Below are 15,268 nucleotides of genomic sequence, written 5' to 3' on the forward strand. Positions count from 1 at the left end.
CAAAGATGTTTTATTCCCCACATTTCTTAAAGGCTCCAAAAGGAGCCTGCAGGAGGAGAGAGAGCGCGGGGAGCATTGAGAAGTGAAGTGATGAATAAAGGAACTTTTTATATACAAATAAATCTGTAAAAAAAAAAAAAAAGACGTCGAACAAAACATCAATTTACACAAATTTACAAAATAAGACAAAATAAAAAATAAAAGCACAACCCGTACATGACCAGCATGCATGGCTTAACAAACTGTCACTCAACAATCTCTCAAACATCTGCAGCAGCTGTCTCTGGAAGCTTTTTTTTTTTCTACATGACAAATGAGAATGAGATTATTCATTTCAAAATAAGAAATAAATACGAAGCTGCTGCGTCTGAGGATTGTTTCTTTTCACACACATAAAAAGTCAAAACAATAAAAAAAGTTTGATGCGGGATGGAGGAGGCTGTAAGGGCGGACCTGATCACATGAATTTTCCTGCAGTGTGTCTGAAAACAGAAAGGCTTTAAAAAGCCAAACCTTATTCTTATTTCAGACAGCTCTGTGTACGTGTCTTTAAAAGTAAACCAACATAAATCAAAGTTTCTCACTCTTAAACAGAACAGTTTTAAAAGTTGAAACTCTTTAGTCTTTTAATAAACCTTCGTCACAGCAGGAGAACTTATTTAAAGCTGTGCGTAAATCAAAAGTTGATTTTCTCTCTGTGTGAGGGCCGATAGTAAAACTTTTTCTGCGCCGGGACTCACATGAAAAACTCCGGGGATGAGGGGTTGTTGTCGCTGCCGGAGCCTCCGTTTTCTCGGAAGCCAGTGCTGATGAGCTTCTCGTATTTCTCCTTGTAGGCGTCTCTCTCCCTGGCCAGCCGGGAGATCTCCTGCTTGAGGTGGTCCACCTGCTGCATGAGTTGCGTCTTCTCCCCCTCCAGGACGTGCCGCTGCTGGACCCGCTTGTAGCGGCAGGACTGGGCATAGCCTCTGTTCTTTAGTGTCCTCCTCTTCTGTTTCAGGCGGATCACCTCTTCCTTGCTGACCCCCCGGAGCTGCCGGTTCAGTTCCCGAACCGACATGGTTACCAGCTGCTCGTCCGAGAAGCGATCCTCCAGGCGCAGGTGCTGGTGGTTTCCCCCTGCGCCGCCGCCGGACTGAGACCCGGAGGAGGGGTGGTGTGCCCCTGCGTGGTGGTGGTGGTGGTGATGGTGGTGGTGGTGGGGTGCCCCGTTCTGAGCGGCGGCTGCAGCGATAACCGCGGACACCACGGCGGCCGCTGATCCCATCTCCTCTCCGGCCATGGCGCCTCCTGGCCCGGCTGCGCCGCCGAACTGCTGCCCCCTGGCATAGCCATCGAAGGTCTGGAGCTGGTGACTGCTGCTGATCAGCGCCTCTACGGCGTCCTCCGGGCTAAAGCCCAGAGCCTCGGGGTTCAACTGCTGTTGGTACCCGGTCATCCAGTAGAAATCCTCCAAGTGCGCCTTCTGTTCGCTCCCTGATCCCGGACTGGGCGCCGAGAAGCTTGGTGAGGGGGGAACCGAGCTGCAAGGCGTGCTCATCGGGGTGGAAGACAGGGATCCCCCGGCGACCAGGCGGCTGCACTGGCTGATGCTGCGATCGGGCTCCACCGGCTCCTTTTTCACTTCAAACTTCATCAGATCGAAGTCATTAACATATTCCATGGCCAGGGGACTGGTGGGCAGGTCGGAGTTGCTCATTGCCAGCTCTGATGCCATCCTCTTGCTGTTGACAGTCCTCCAAAGGGGGTGAGGAGCACCTGTCAAAGTGGGCTGCTGAGACACGCACTGAGCCAGCTTGATTTCTTTATTTATTTTCTTCAAAACCGGAGGAAAAAGTAGGTTTTCTCGCACTAATTACGCAGCGCAGGTTTTGGTTTTGTGCGTCGATAAGTTTTTTTTTTCTTCAGTCTGTGTTGCACAGACGCATTGGAGCAGCGCTGTTTCCTCCCTCTCTCCCAGCGTGCGGGTGTCTGAGCGCCGCTCTCTCTGTTTCTACCATTTAACACTTCATGGCTCCTTTTAGGATTAGTGCGCCAATTTGAGGAGGTTCACGTACGTGTCCCGGCCAAATAGTTGCTTTGTGGAGAATGGGAGAAAAAAAACTCCACCCAAGGATTGATAGATTTTTTTTTCTAAGGGATCAGTCAGACGACGAGTTAAAAAGCATTGCTTAGTTTTATAGGCGCCCTGACGTCAGGACTGAAATATGAAATTGACCAGGACTCAGCCAATCAGGAGCTCTGTCTAGGACGATAATTAGCATAATAGTATAGAAAGCGAAGTTTTCTCAACTGTCCGAGCACATCAGCTGATTGACATATGAGACTTTATCTGCATCTTTTTGGCACTTTACATGACGAAGAGGAGAGGAGAAAAGAGGAGTCGTGGGACAAAAAGGAGGTAGAAGACAGTTAAGCACGTGCACACTTCTGAGTCGAGCAAATCCAGATAATTAATGTTTCTAACATTATTATTAAAATCATTTTGATTTAATTCCAAAATGCTATAAATGTCATTATTTCAAAATATAAATTAACTAGCTGTGTTTTAAGTCAATCTTTGTGCGTCATTCCTCGCTCTGTGTATGGATATAAAACACTTTATACAGGTGTGTTTCTTAATTATTCAGGCATATCTAGATAAAAATATTTGATTATTTTTGTCACTTTCTCCAAACTTTGGAGACCAGCTCAAAGAGCCTTTAGAGAAAACCACAGAGTGATACATGGTCGACCTCTGTTCTGCGTAAAAACGCACAAATAATGACCACAGATTAAGCAGTTTGTTGTTTTCAGAAGTGTTTAAAAAAAGAGCATGGCACGGGTCCGGTACAGTGACACTGTTTGGAAACCCAACGTCGCCACCTTGAGGTTTAAAAGAATACTGCAGGTGGCCCCACCACTGGTCGTATCCGGAACTCATGCAGAGTAAAACGATCTTTCCACTTTAAATAGACATTTTTATTGAATCATGTTCCTCTCTGCTTGTTTTAACCCTACATATTTAAATCTAGACAACTTTATTTATCCCAAAGGGCAATTCAGACCATAAGATATGAAGATTATAGAAGACTCACTTCTTCACTCCACATGACTGGGGGAACTCAGACATACAAGTTTCATCCACATGTGCTCTGAGAAGATGAAGTTGCATTAAATGCGAGTTTCAACCCCTTTTTGAAAGAATGCTCAGTAGTGATAACACCTCCATCTGTCTCCTCCTGTAGTCTCATGTAATGATCACAGCCTCAGTGCTCCTCTGTGTCTCTTTCCTGGAGCACATTCCTCAGGAGTGGTGGCACATAAGAACAAACAATAAGAAGGCCTATACACAGAGGACCGGAGAGTAAATAAGAGCACTCTCTCTGGAACATGTCACACGGGGAAGCTTCAGAAAACTACAAAGCCGCCAGCAGATAATCCAACTCCCCGGTGTCCCCACGCGAGTAAATATTCTCCTGGTCCCTGTGACTGTTCATGGGGACTTAACGTTAAACAGGAAGGATAAACATCGTGTTTTATTCATTAGAACACACAACAGAGGGCCCTCTGATGCTCCTGAATTAATATTTAGCAGACGAGGTGTCCCATCTGATGCCACTACATACATGTTGGTGCAGTTGTAGTGTGAATTCTTCTAGTTAGGCATAAAACAGGAAAAGAACAGAGTGAGAGCACTCTTTTATTTCTTTTATGATTATATAGTACAAAGGTCACTCTATAAAAGCAACATTTTCACCCCATTTTACTCGTATCAGTTCAGCTAGCTATGCAACCAGCTGTCCACCAATAAGACTGGTTCTGCTCAAGGTTATAGGTTGCCAGTTTTGTCAAGATTTTTACTTTGAAACACTTGAAATGGGAACAAAAACCCCAACAAAGACACCAAAAGAGGCAAATATTCCTTTTATGCCAAATCATTTGACCCAAAGTCCAGAATATCTACAGTAGCACACACTAGCTGCAGTCTGACATCTGTACTTACTGGATCTGTGCATCCAGGATTCATCAGTCTGGAGTTCTGAGGGTTAATTAAGAGGCAGAGTCCATAGCCAATGTGACACCAGACTAATAGTACTGTGTGCACCTTTTTCTGTCTCTCTTTGGAGCTCCTTGTAGGCAGCTCAGTGCCATCAAGTTTACAGCTGTCTTTATTTTATCGAGGGTAGTTCTCTCCCTACAGTATGAAAGTGTACTTAGGTAATATCATAAAAGAAGCTTCTGCAGCAGGAGAAGGACCTCTCATACAGTGTCAGTTCAGAGGAAAGTTGAGAACATTTGCACACCAGTGGTTTATCATTATGGTTTCATCTTGATAGGATAAAACCAGGTATAATCAGGTCTAAAAAATGTGACAATATTACAATCTAATTTAGCAGAAAGTTGTGTCCTAAGCCACATACAGTGACCGTAAAAATGTTCTTCCCTTTGGATGTTTCATTGGTTTTATAAATTTATTAATCAATTACGTTCAATACAATTTGACAATTTTGACCCCCACCCCTACCCCGCCAAAAAAAAACCCTCTTTTATGTCAAAGTGAAAATAGAGTTCTACAACGTGATGCCAATAACTTATTTTACATTACATGAAAGTATGTAATGTTAAATAAGTGACTGCATAAATAGTTTTCAATGACCGATTCTTGAGTTGCTTGGGGTTGTTCTTTTGTCTTTATGGTGTAATGGTAGCCAGGAATACTGATTAACCAGTGATTGGAATACTTTTTATAGGCACTGTATCATCATCATCATCATCATCATCATCATCATCATCATCAACAACAACAACAACATACTTTGCAACAAATTACCAAGTGCTAGGTTTTTCAAAAAGGCTGGGTCTAAAATTCTCCGTTTAAAAAAAAAAAGCTATGTTAAAGTACACTTAGATCATTCCTTTACAGCTTCTGTTAAGAGTTCTTAGATGGCCAGGAAACAAAACCATCGGTACAAACACTGACTATGTTTGTTTAGTTATTTTTAATGTCTGGAACAGATGCTAGGGGGTAGATCATGGATAATGCAATTAAAAGCATCCTGGAGAAACAAACATCTTTTTCTCTTTAAATTTCCACACTAATTCATAAAGGGACAGGACAATTGAAGAGACACAGGAAAATATAGTGAGTTGGAAACTAGAGAGCGAGAGAGAGAGGGGAATGACATGCAGGAATGGAGCCACAGGCTGGATTAGGACCCAGGCTGTTTGCTTCAAGGACAACAGCCTCCATACATGGGATACACAGAGAGAGCTCCATGCATGCACCAATCTTAAACGGTGGTGAGTTCTCATAAATGCTATATTTTAGTCTGTTTGTAAAGCCAGGGCAGTACGGTTCACTGATTTGTGAAAAAAGCTCAACTCTTTGCTCTTTTGTAACACAGCTAATGCCCTGGCCTTAATGTACAAACCAGCTTTGTGTTACAAGCAGCCCCTGCGTGTGGAGCCCGGCTGCACCGCGTGTTAATGAGCCACTCTCTGACCTTTCAGAGTTCACCCCAGGAGAACACTGATGCATCCTGGGTAAAGAATAACCAGTGCCCCCAGACTTGTCTGTGATTTACTGGTGTGGTGACTTTACTAATTGTTATATCTATTAAAAAACATCCTCGTTACAGAATGACTTATGTGCCGTGTTGTACTAGAGCTCACTTTTATTTTCAGCATGCTAACCTTTTGTTTGCCTCTGGGGTTCCCTGAAGTTGCACACTTACGGGGGATGTGTGTGTGTGCTGTTTGCTTTGTATTGCACCTTTAGAGAGGAAATGTTTTACTTTACGTTTGTTCAGCAGTAAGAATGAGCTACTTGTGAGGTCTGCAGAAAAATAAACAATAACATGATCCAGATTCTGCATAAAATATTATCGCAATGTTCAACAAAGACAGAAAATGGAGGATTGAGAGTGTTAGGAAAAAACTAATTAAAACTCACTTTATGCATCTGCGAGATATGCATTTTATAACTCTGCATACACAATTCAAAATCTTAAGCATGCCAAAAATAGCTGAAGACATTACCATATTTAACAGACAGTAAGTTAAATAAAAGGACAGAAACTAAACTAAAGGATTCCTGCATTACCAAGATTATGCCCTATAATCATTCATTACATTCCCACTGGGAGGTACGCTTCACATTTACTCAATCCCTGTTTAATGTCATATATTAAACTGTGGTGGCACTTCAAATGGGGGACGAGTGGGCTCAGTGGGCTCATCAGAGACACATTTAATTAGCAGGACAGAAAATGAAATGTTTCGGGGGTCTTAACTAACTGTTGTATCTTAAGTAATAGAAAGAGGAGCTGTGAGGAGATCTTACATGAGGAATGGTCTCACACTTTCCTCTGCCCATGGTTTATGGAGGAAATAGAATAATGCATGTTAAGATTATAGGCTAAGTTTATACATCATAAACAGTCATGTTTGAAATACACTTTCTCTTTCTGTCCTTTTTCTGCTTTTAACAGACTTCAACAACCTTTGTCTATTTATTTGTTCCAGAAGCAGCTCTGAGGTTCAGCTGTCTGTTCATGAGTGGATTTGACAAGCTGAAGTTACTGGACAAGGAATCAGTCCTTAAACACACTCTGTGAATTGCACCACCAGGGGGCTTTCCATCAAAACAATAATAAAAACAGGCAAGTAAAGATGCCAACCAACCAGCACAATTTGAGGAGAATGAGGTGGTAGCTACACGTACAGTTTAGTTGTACTGTGGGCCAAGGAGAAATGGCTGCCACCGCTCCTGTAACATTGGCTCAGACGTAGTATAGCAGCAGTTTTATCAGAACTGGACTGCATTTCTGCATGAAATAAAGAGCTTAAAACAGCACTGAAAGCTTTCCATGATGGAAAAGATGTTTTCCTCTCTTGCCAACCTGCTTTAGCACGAGTTTGATAGTTTCGGGGGGTGGGGGGTGTTGTAGTCTATGTTAGTAGGCCCATATACAATGGCTGCTAGTAAAGTGATGTGCTCAGGTGTAGCCATAGCCGCAATTTTTTCCGAACCGGGCAAATCTCTGTAATAAAACAAGAGTAAAGAGTAACACTGGAAGATTTTCATGAGGGACGTCGAAGCCCAGTCCATAAAGATGGCTCTGTAATTTCAAATATTTGAAAATCAGTAACATTTTAGCTTATTGATACTACTATCAAGTCTCACTGGCCCCATGACCTAATGTCATTATATAAGATCACTGGTGTTAAAACACACATCAGTACTTAAAAGGAGAACATAAGCTTCAAGTACATCAGCATTATGCACCAAATCAAAGCAAAATGTGGTATTTCAACTGTCAGACTGAGCCTGTTAGTAATCATAGCCGGCTGCAGTGGAACTAACACTTGCTTCAGCTGCTCCGATAAATGCTAAAAAGTGCTCCCGAACTTTGTAGCAGGTCTGCTTAGTTGAAAATATAATTCCAGCGTAGAAATCCGTGGACTCGGCATAATTGAAGTTAATTAACAGACTTAATGAGCTGAAAGAGGTTATATGATGCATTCAAGTAACTTAAGTACATTAGACGACTGTATTCTGTATGTCATCATATGTTAAAATGTTACATTAAAAAAAATAAAAACAAGGAAAATTCTATTTTAGATGAGAAACTTCAATAAATGCAGCTGTAAATAAGAGGAATATGTTTACACTGGAGGTATATGAAATAGATGTAACAGACTGAATGGTAACTTTTTAACTCAACATCACTCAGTTTAGACCACCTATTTCCAAAGTCTGGGCTGGGACCCAAGGTGTGGTCACAGGAGATTTTTTGTTTGGGTTTTCAAAATTTCTCTGCTACAGTATTTAATGTAACATTTATGTCATCGATTATAACCTTGTAAAAAGTGGATGACCGGAAAAACATTTTGGGAAACACTGGTTTATATACCTTCTGTAGTAAAAACTTGTCATCATTTTGTCTTTCTACAAAACAATAGAAAAGTATTGATCAATAAGGACTCCAATCGATAAGGAGTATTGATAAGGGTATCAATATCAGTAAGAATTAACAATCGCCATCCCTACTCAGATAAAGCCACAGTGGCAGATTTGTCAGAACTACTGGACAACATTTCTTAAGACAAGGAAAAAAAAAAAAAAAAAAGAAGCCACACTGAAATGTTTTTATGATGGAAAAGATGTTTTCACTGTCCTCACAGCCTGCTTCAGCATGAGTCTGCAATTGTTATGGGTGGGGTTTACCAGTGTTTAATAGCTGCTGCCATGGAAGCCTTTAAGTTTGGATGTTGCTGTAATAAAGTGGCAGTTTTATCAGAACTGGACCACATTTCTTTACTAAAACAACTACAAAGAGCCACACTGAAAGCCTCACCTGGCAGAGATGTTTTTGCACAAGTCCTGAAGGCTTCGGCATGACATTTTTTCACAGAGAAGCTCTGCTGTCATGTTCTATGGCTGCTCTTGGCTATAAAGCTCAGGGTAGTACTGGAGCTTCACGTGTCTACTACCTCATTTTGTCCTGTCACTCTGACTGGCCTGTAATGGATGTGACAGACAGAATGTTTGTCCAACCACCTTCTGAGAATGTTTTGAAAAGGTCTGCCCTTCCCAAACACCTTATATGGAAGATGAATGTGAAATACATCCATGCAATGGAATAATGAAATAATCTATCTGATGTGTCAAGAAAGAATTTACATAATGAAGGAGAAAAACTGTTAAAAAAGACCTTTCTGTTTGGGACTGCATCTCATTGAGCATTCTAGGATCATTTGCAGTGTTAACCAGGAAGGCCAATTTTAACTGCTTTTCTCCCTCAGTATGTAAAATTCATTCATGAAACTAAAACAGCGGGTTCCTTATGTATAACTACACTTCGATGAGTACATTTCCAAAAAAAACAAAGGACTCCTTAATTCAAGACAAAATATACTGTGAGTTAAAACATGCAGCTGATGGGTAAGGATAATCATGGTCCAGCGCAAAACATTCGAGATACCGCAACAGAGTGTGAGGTGCATGGCTGAGTAGGCAAGTCAGGATAATTCAGGCTAGGCTGTCCTGAAATTTTCTAGAAACTGATAAGAAGGCAGGTGTGATAATAGAAAAAGAAAGCGAGACAAGGCAAGAAACAAGTTAGTGTGCCTTTTAAAGTAGCTTTTCAGGATTTAGTGCTCCTCTTTTATCTCAACTGAGTCCAAGGCATCACTATCAGACACATTTTTTTAAAGCCTCAAAATGGAACCGTATTGCAGAACCAAACACAACAGCAGTGTAAGATTCTGAAACAAATGACTGGATCCCTCTTGAAAAGAAAATCACAGTGTGACTCTCTTTCTCTCTCTCTCTCTCTCTCTCTGGCTCTGTGCCTGCCAGAAGTATGCTTCAACCTGGTAATTGGCCACAATGAGCAGACTTGCATGTGTCAAACTCTCCTCTTCACATCTGGTTATTGTCTCTCACAGCAGGTGGACGTCACAGGCGTCGTCTGAGCGGTCTAAACCGCTCTCTGTGTACGTGCAATGCGGCTATTATACTTTAAAAAGTAGCCAGACTGCATGTGTGGTTTAAAGTATGATCCTGTAACATGATGAAGGGATGAGGGTCATTCAAATGTCAGCACAGTTTTTGAGATAAGATTTTGAGGGGGGCTGCATGTAAGTATTTCAAGATAAGGTAGTCCAGAGATGAAACATTTTGCATGCAAACACTAAAATAATGTTTGAATGGTAACCTGAGCTCATCTTCTCTGATTAGATGCACACTGCTAAATTATTGGCTTCATTAACATTTCCCTCTGTGCATCACTCAGCATGTGCAATAGCAGGTAGAAGAGCACATAAAATAATAAAAACAAAACACAAAGATAATGGCTTCTAATAGTCAAACTAACAGAGGGAGAAACATGTGGGTAATTTTAGCTTATTATGGCTAATGGCCCTGATTTTCTATTTTTAGCTGTTTACATGAACAGAGCCATGGATGTGTGCTTCCAGTGTACACTTGGCACAATGATTCATGCTGCAGTTGGAGGTTATGAGTTGTTATTGATGTGGACGCCATAAGTAACGTTCTATATGCTCTCTGCAGCCGTACACAGTTATTAATGTCCACAGTGTCCACTCTGTGCTGTTATTAATGTGACTCATATACATAAAGAGTTTCCCCATTAGTCAGAGTCCTACTGTGCCGTCATGCAGAGGGGAGGTGCAGGGAGTCCACCTCCTGTTTATCCTCTTTCACCTCCTCCACATCACCAACCCCACTATTCCATGGTTGAAGAAAAGTAAAGTAAAACTACATAGTAGTACAAGTTTACCACAAATACAGCAGAGCTCTAAACTGCTTTAAACCCCATACGAACTTACCAGCACTAAAACATCCTCTTAAAATGTCTCAAGCTCATTTCAATGCTGCAGTTTTTCATATTTTGGCCAACATTCGGTGGTTGAAATCCATTTATTGAAAATGGCTGCCAAAATAGGAGCTTTAGGGCGGCTGTCTCACAGGAAGAGGGACCCTGGTCCATGTCTGGGTTCTATCTGGGTTCTCTGACTTCCTGCTGCAATCCAAAGATGCTCATCAGGTTGATTAATGGCTCTAAATTACCCATAGGTGTGAGTGTAAGTATACCATTGTCTCTACAAGTCATCCCTACGATAGACTGGAGACCAGTCAGGGGTGTACCCTGCCTCTTGCTAAATAACAGCTTGGATTGGCTTCAGCTCGCAAACAGGATAGACAATGGATGTGTGGCATTCTGCTTTCTATTCAGATGTAAACATATCATTCACTCTGAATCATTGCACTGAAAAAATGTAGAAAAGCACTCTTACAGCATGCTGTTGATGTCTTTGCCTAAAATAGGTACTCCTTGGATAAAGTTTTAGGCACTAAAAATGTCTTTATGTAAAGTTTTGACTCGTCATTGAAGGCATTGTTTGATTTTGTAGGCCATAAAAATGAATCAGTATTGATTTCAGTGTTTTCAGTCTGCAAGTTAAAAATCCTCACGGAAGCTATAAACATGGACATTTTGTCATTCATTAACTTTCTTTTTCTGTGACATTTAGAAAGTTCTTGTGTGTGGGTTTTTTATTTTATATCAAAATTAGCTAGCAATGTGCAGGCATCCCCCAGGCTCTTTGAACTTCATCTTTTTTTCTGTGTAGACCAGGGACGCCATTAGGATTGAGAGACAGGGGGTCTTAGTCTCAAGGGTTTCAGGTAATGAGTGCTCATAGCAAGTTCTTTTTTTTTTTTTTTTTTGTCACACCTTAAAAAGGCTTAAATAATGAATTTATTATTAGCTGTAGAGCATTTATCAGGACCTATAATCTGGCCCACTCTCTCTTTGGAAGACCCTCTGCCTGTCCTCTCCTGTGCCTTCAGGAGGTCTTTCTTTTTTTGATAAGTCCAAGCAAGTTTGTAAGTTGGTATTTAAAGTCTATGTGTTGGGGTGAGCTCATGGAAAAGATATTGGAAAAAAAATCCATCAATGCATTAAGTAAAATTAAAAATTCAACATCCACGTGTAGATATCTATCAATCTGACTCATGTTTTCCTGAGACCTGGCGGCTTTTTCCTGAGGATTTTTATCTGAGCTCTGACACCTGGGTGTAAGCCCTGAGGATGTCCTAAAATGCACACCGTACACAGGAGAGGGCAGAGTGGAAGCTTAGATCCTGCAGATTCAGAGGACATTCGAGCGATGTTCCTACACCATATTAACATGGAAAAACCAATGGGTCTGGACAACTAAAATACATATATTTACTTGTGCTGTTACTTGAGTAAAAAAAAATTAATCAAGTTAATCACATTACTACGATGTGATTAATCGTGATTAATCACAGCATGTTTTTATAGTTTAAGTATATCTTTATGTTTTTAGATTTTTAAAGGTTGTTATTGTCAAGTGTTTCTATAGTTTGGTGGAAAGACAAAAAGACAAAATATAAACACATATTCACACTGTATTTATAGAAGTTTCTTAACAAAAACTACATTTTCCCATTTTTGTGTGACATTTGAACACATCACAACATATAGAATACAGTCGTCTCATTTACTGAGGTTACCTGAATGCATCATATTTTTGTCTTCAGCTCATAAAGTTTGCTAATTAACTTCAATTTTGCTAAATCCACCGCAAATTTCTACACTGGATTAATATTGTTAACAAACAGGACTTGCTCAAAGTTTTGGAGAAGTTTTCAGCATTTATCTGAGAGGTTGAAGAAGAAAACTGTCCTGAAGCAGCTGAAGAGAGTGGTATGACCGTGGCTTGATCCCGTGTTGTTTTTAGCGTCTTTGCAAACATTAGCAAACATGTGCTTTGCCCAAAGGTGGGACTTAAAACTCATTGTGCTTCGGTGTAAAGACAGTTCATCACTGCAGCATGTACAAACAATTTTGGTTTTATCTTAACTAAAATTGCCATTAAGCAGACCTGGGTCTGTCTCCTCACTCATCACTGCTGGCCCGCCTCTCACCTCCTAACCCCCAGGCACGCAAACATCTGCGCTGGAGGAGTAGGGGAGCAAGTTGTGGCTAAACTTGAGCTGTTTTTACACAGAAATTCCACAATAAAGGCGAAAAGGAATGCCTGTCTCTGTTCTGCAACAAACAATTCACACAAAGGTGTAACAGAGCTGTGCACGCCCTAGCTTACACACGCACCCGGCGTCCCGTAATCAGATGGCAGCTGCTGCCCGAGCTGCTGTTTTCAGTGAAACTCGAAACTCTGAATTTCTCGGTTCAAAACTTTGTATTTTCTAAATGAAATACGGGGAAAATAACATGAACATTCATTTTGATCGATTAGATCCAATAGACTTTTTTTCCTCCATGTTTCAGAGTTGGAGGTCCGACTTTAAGCAGTGTCACAGCGCACGTATTTACATTTGAGGTCGGAAACTTCAGAGTACTGAGCTCACTTGAACACATCATGAAACTTTTCAGACGCTGCTGTGAGCAGAGATGTGTCTGCTCTCTCCTCTCCTGTACAGAGTGAGATCAGCTCTCTGACCTCGCAGTCTCTCCAGTTAATCCACATTATTCTTTGTTTTATCCCCCTGTTGTTTTCTCAGATGAAATGCTGCTCGATTAAACTGCGCTGGTTTTTAAATCTCCCGTTTATGGAGACAGCAGCGCACACTCGCCGTTGCGGAATGCCATGACATCCTTTCACACTCGTTGCGGAAAAGTCTGTTACGGCTCTGATACTACCTTTCGATCCAGATCGGAGGTGGGGCGAGATCGACCCCCCATTGCGGAACGGTCGCTTTCAATGGCGTTGGGGAACAAAGGCGTAACAGACACGGAAAAGAGAGGCAGTGTGAAAGTAGCTTTAGTCATATGATTAAATTGCGTTATTATTTTAACGCATTAAGGTTTCAAGATTAATCACAAGCGTTAATGCATTAATGTTAACAGCCCTAATATTTACCAAAAAAAAAAAAAAACTTTTTTTTGGAGTCATTAAAAATACAATTTATTGCTTTTAACCATATTTTTGAGGAAATTAAAGCTTGATCTAGATAGAAATATTGTTCCGGTTTACTCAAAAAGAAAAAAAAACCCTTGAAAAAATGTATTTAACTAATAAAAAAGAATAAAAGAATATCACAAACAATTTCTGTAAAGTAATGATATATGTAGAACTACAAGCATGATTTGTAGAGGTTGCTTTGGTTCACTCTCATTCAAACACACTGACTCTCACAAGCTACTTACACAAAGAGTCTTTGTGTGTTTACGGTGGGCTGGCGAGGCCTCTGGCCTGGACGGGGGTGCCATATGGGGTAGAAAAGTTAGGATGATTCTATGGGCCCATGAAAGGGGCTATAAAAATATAATACATTACATTTTTTCTGTATGAAATTTTCAACCTATCGCTATAAGAAATGATTTTCTTCACTCTTCACAGATAAAAATAGCCTATTCTAGGTTTTACTAGGGCTGGGCGATCAAAAACATGTCTCAACCTTTTACCTGAATGGCAATACACGACACATGAATTTTTTTTTTTTTTGTCTAGAAATAACAAATGGTTTTTTACAATACTAGAACTATTTTTAATTTATTCAATAAAAAACAAACCGTTTTCTGTAGAATATGTTTCAAAATCCAGTTGTGCGGGGTCTTGGGCTGAGGTTGGGGGGCTGAATGCAGCATCTTTATTGGGCCCATCCTTTCTAGCATGATCCCTACATGTGGAAGTCAGGAAGAAACCAAGCTAGACAACAGCCAGGTGTTTTTTTTCAATGCTTCTCACAGGATCCTCTTCTGAAGTCCTCCCACACACGCTCTCATTCTTCAGAGACAAGGAGAGATTTAGCCCCAAGAAAAATGAGAACGTAAACACCCCTACACGCAGAGTGATTGAAGATTATTGCAGATGAATGTGAATATTAATTTTAACCTCCCTACCATAATCCTCTCATTTGTTGCGCCTAAATTGAAGAATCATTTGCCTATAGCTCTTAGTAAGCAGAGGAGTGTGTGAAACTAAAGTCCCATCCCTCTGTGTTATTCTGCACTCTGTCAGAGAGGAAGATACAGAGACAATACAGCCCACAGGACAGCACAGCCTCATACAAAGATCCTTTATATCTGCACCAGATTAATGCCAGGAGACAAATGCACTTCCACTGGGGGATATTCAGTCCTCTGGAGGACAGAGAGGGAGGAGGACGGAGGAGAAAAGAGGTTGATCGTTGCTTGAGCAAGGGATTGGCGAATCAGGATGATGAACAGGCTTCATGTAAAGGGTGGACTTTTGATTATGGCAATATTGAGTGTGGAAATGAGATGTTTATCAGATGTGGTTTTGAGGGAGAGCTGGGAGGAGCGAGGGAGCCGGGGGAGGGCTGGGACAGGCGTTAATCTGGCTGCTAAATGGAGGGTTTGACATGTTGTGTCTGTGTGGAGAATCCAGCAGGGAGACGTCTTTCCTTCGTCTTCATTCTGCTCACTTTGGTTGAGCTCAAACTCCTCATGATGCGCAATCATTTGGAGAGCGGTGTACACATTTCTTGCTAACTAGATCCACAGAACAACACAGAATTTTTGAAGCAAAATGACAGTAAGAAGGAATGAGAGGAAGAAGAGAGGAAAGTATCTTGAAGCTTTTCCTAAAAACGCACAAACAGACTTAGTAAGAGTTAGTCATGGTTCTTTGCGCACTCACAGTAGATTTGGATGCTTACACAGGAGCAGAGACACCCTTCCTGTTGCTTATCCGCTTCCTGAGCCTCAATTTGTATTGAAATCCCTCACAGGCAATTATCCAT

At 41.1% G+C, this 15,268-nt stretch overlaps 1 protein-coding gene across 2 annotated transcripts in view; it reads right to left on the bottom strand.

Moving 5' to 3' along the window:
* Positions 1-1,717, bottom strand: part of mafb (v-maf avian musculoaponeurotic fibrosarcoma oncogene homolog b (paralog b)) — a 62,786-nt gene extending 61,069 nt beyond the window's left edge. For both annotated transcript variants that reach the window (XM_041796236.1, XM_041796237.1), the window contains exon 1: positions 741-1,717. In XM_041796236.1, coding sequence (XP_041652170.1) covers positions 741-1,717 — 977 coding nt within the window. The remainder of the gene's footprint in view (positions 1-740) is intronic.
* Between the last annotated feature and the right edge of the window lie 13,551 nt (positions 1,718-15,268).

This window comes from Cheilinus undulatus, linkage group 9 (genome assembly GCF_018320785.1).
Source record: "Cheilinus undulatus linkage group 9, ASM1832078v1, whole genome shotgun sequence".
Taxonomy (NCBI): Eukaryota; Metazoa; Chordata; class Actinopteri; order Labriformes; family Labridae; genus Cheilinus; species Cheilinus undulatus.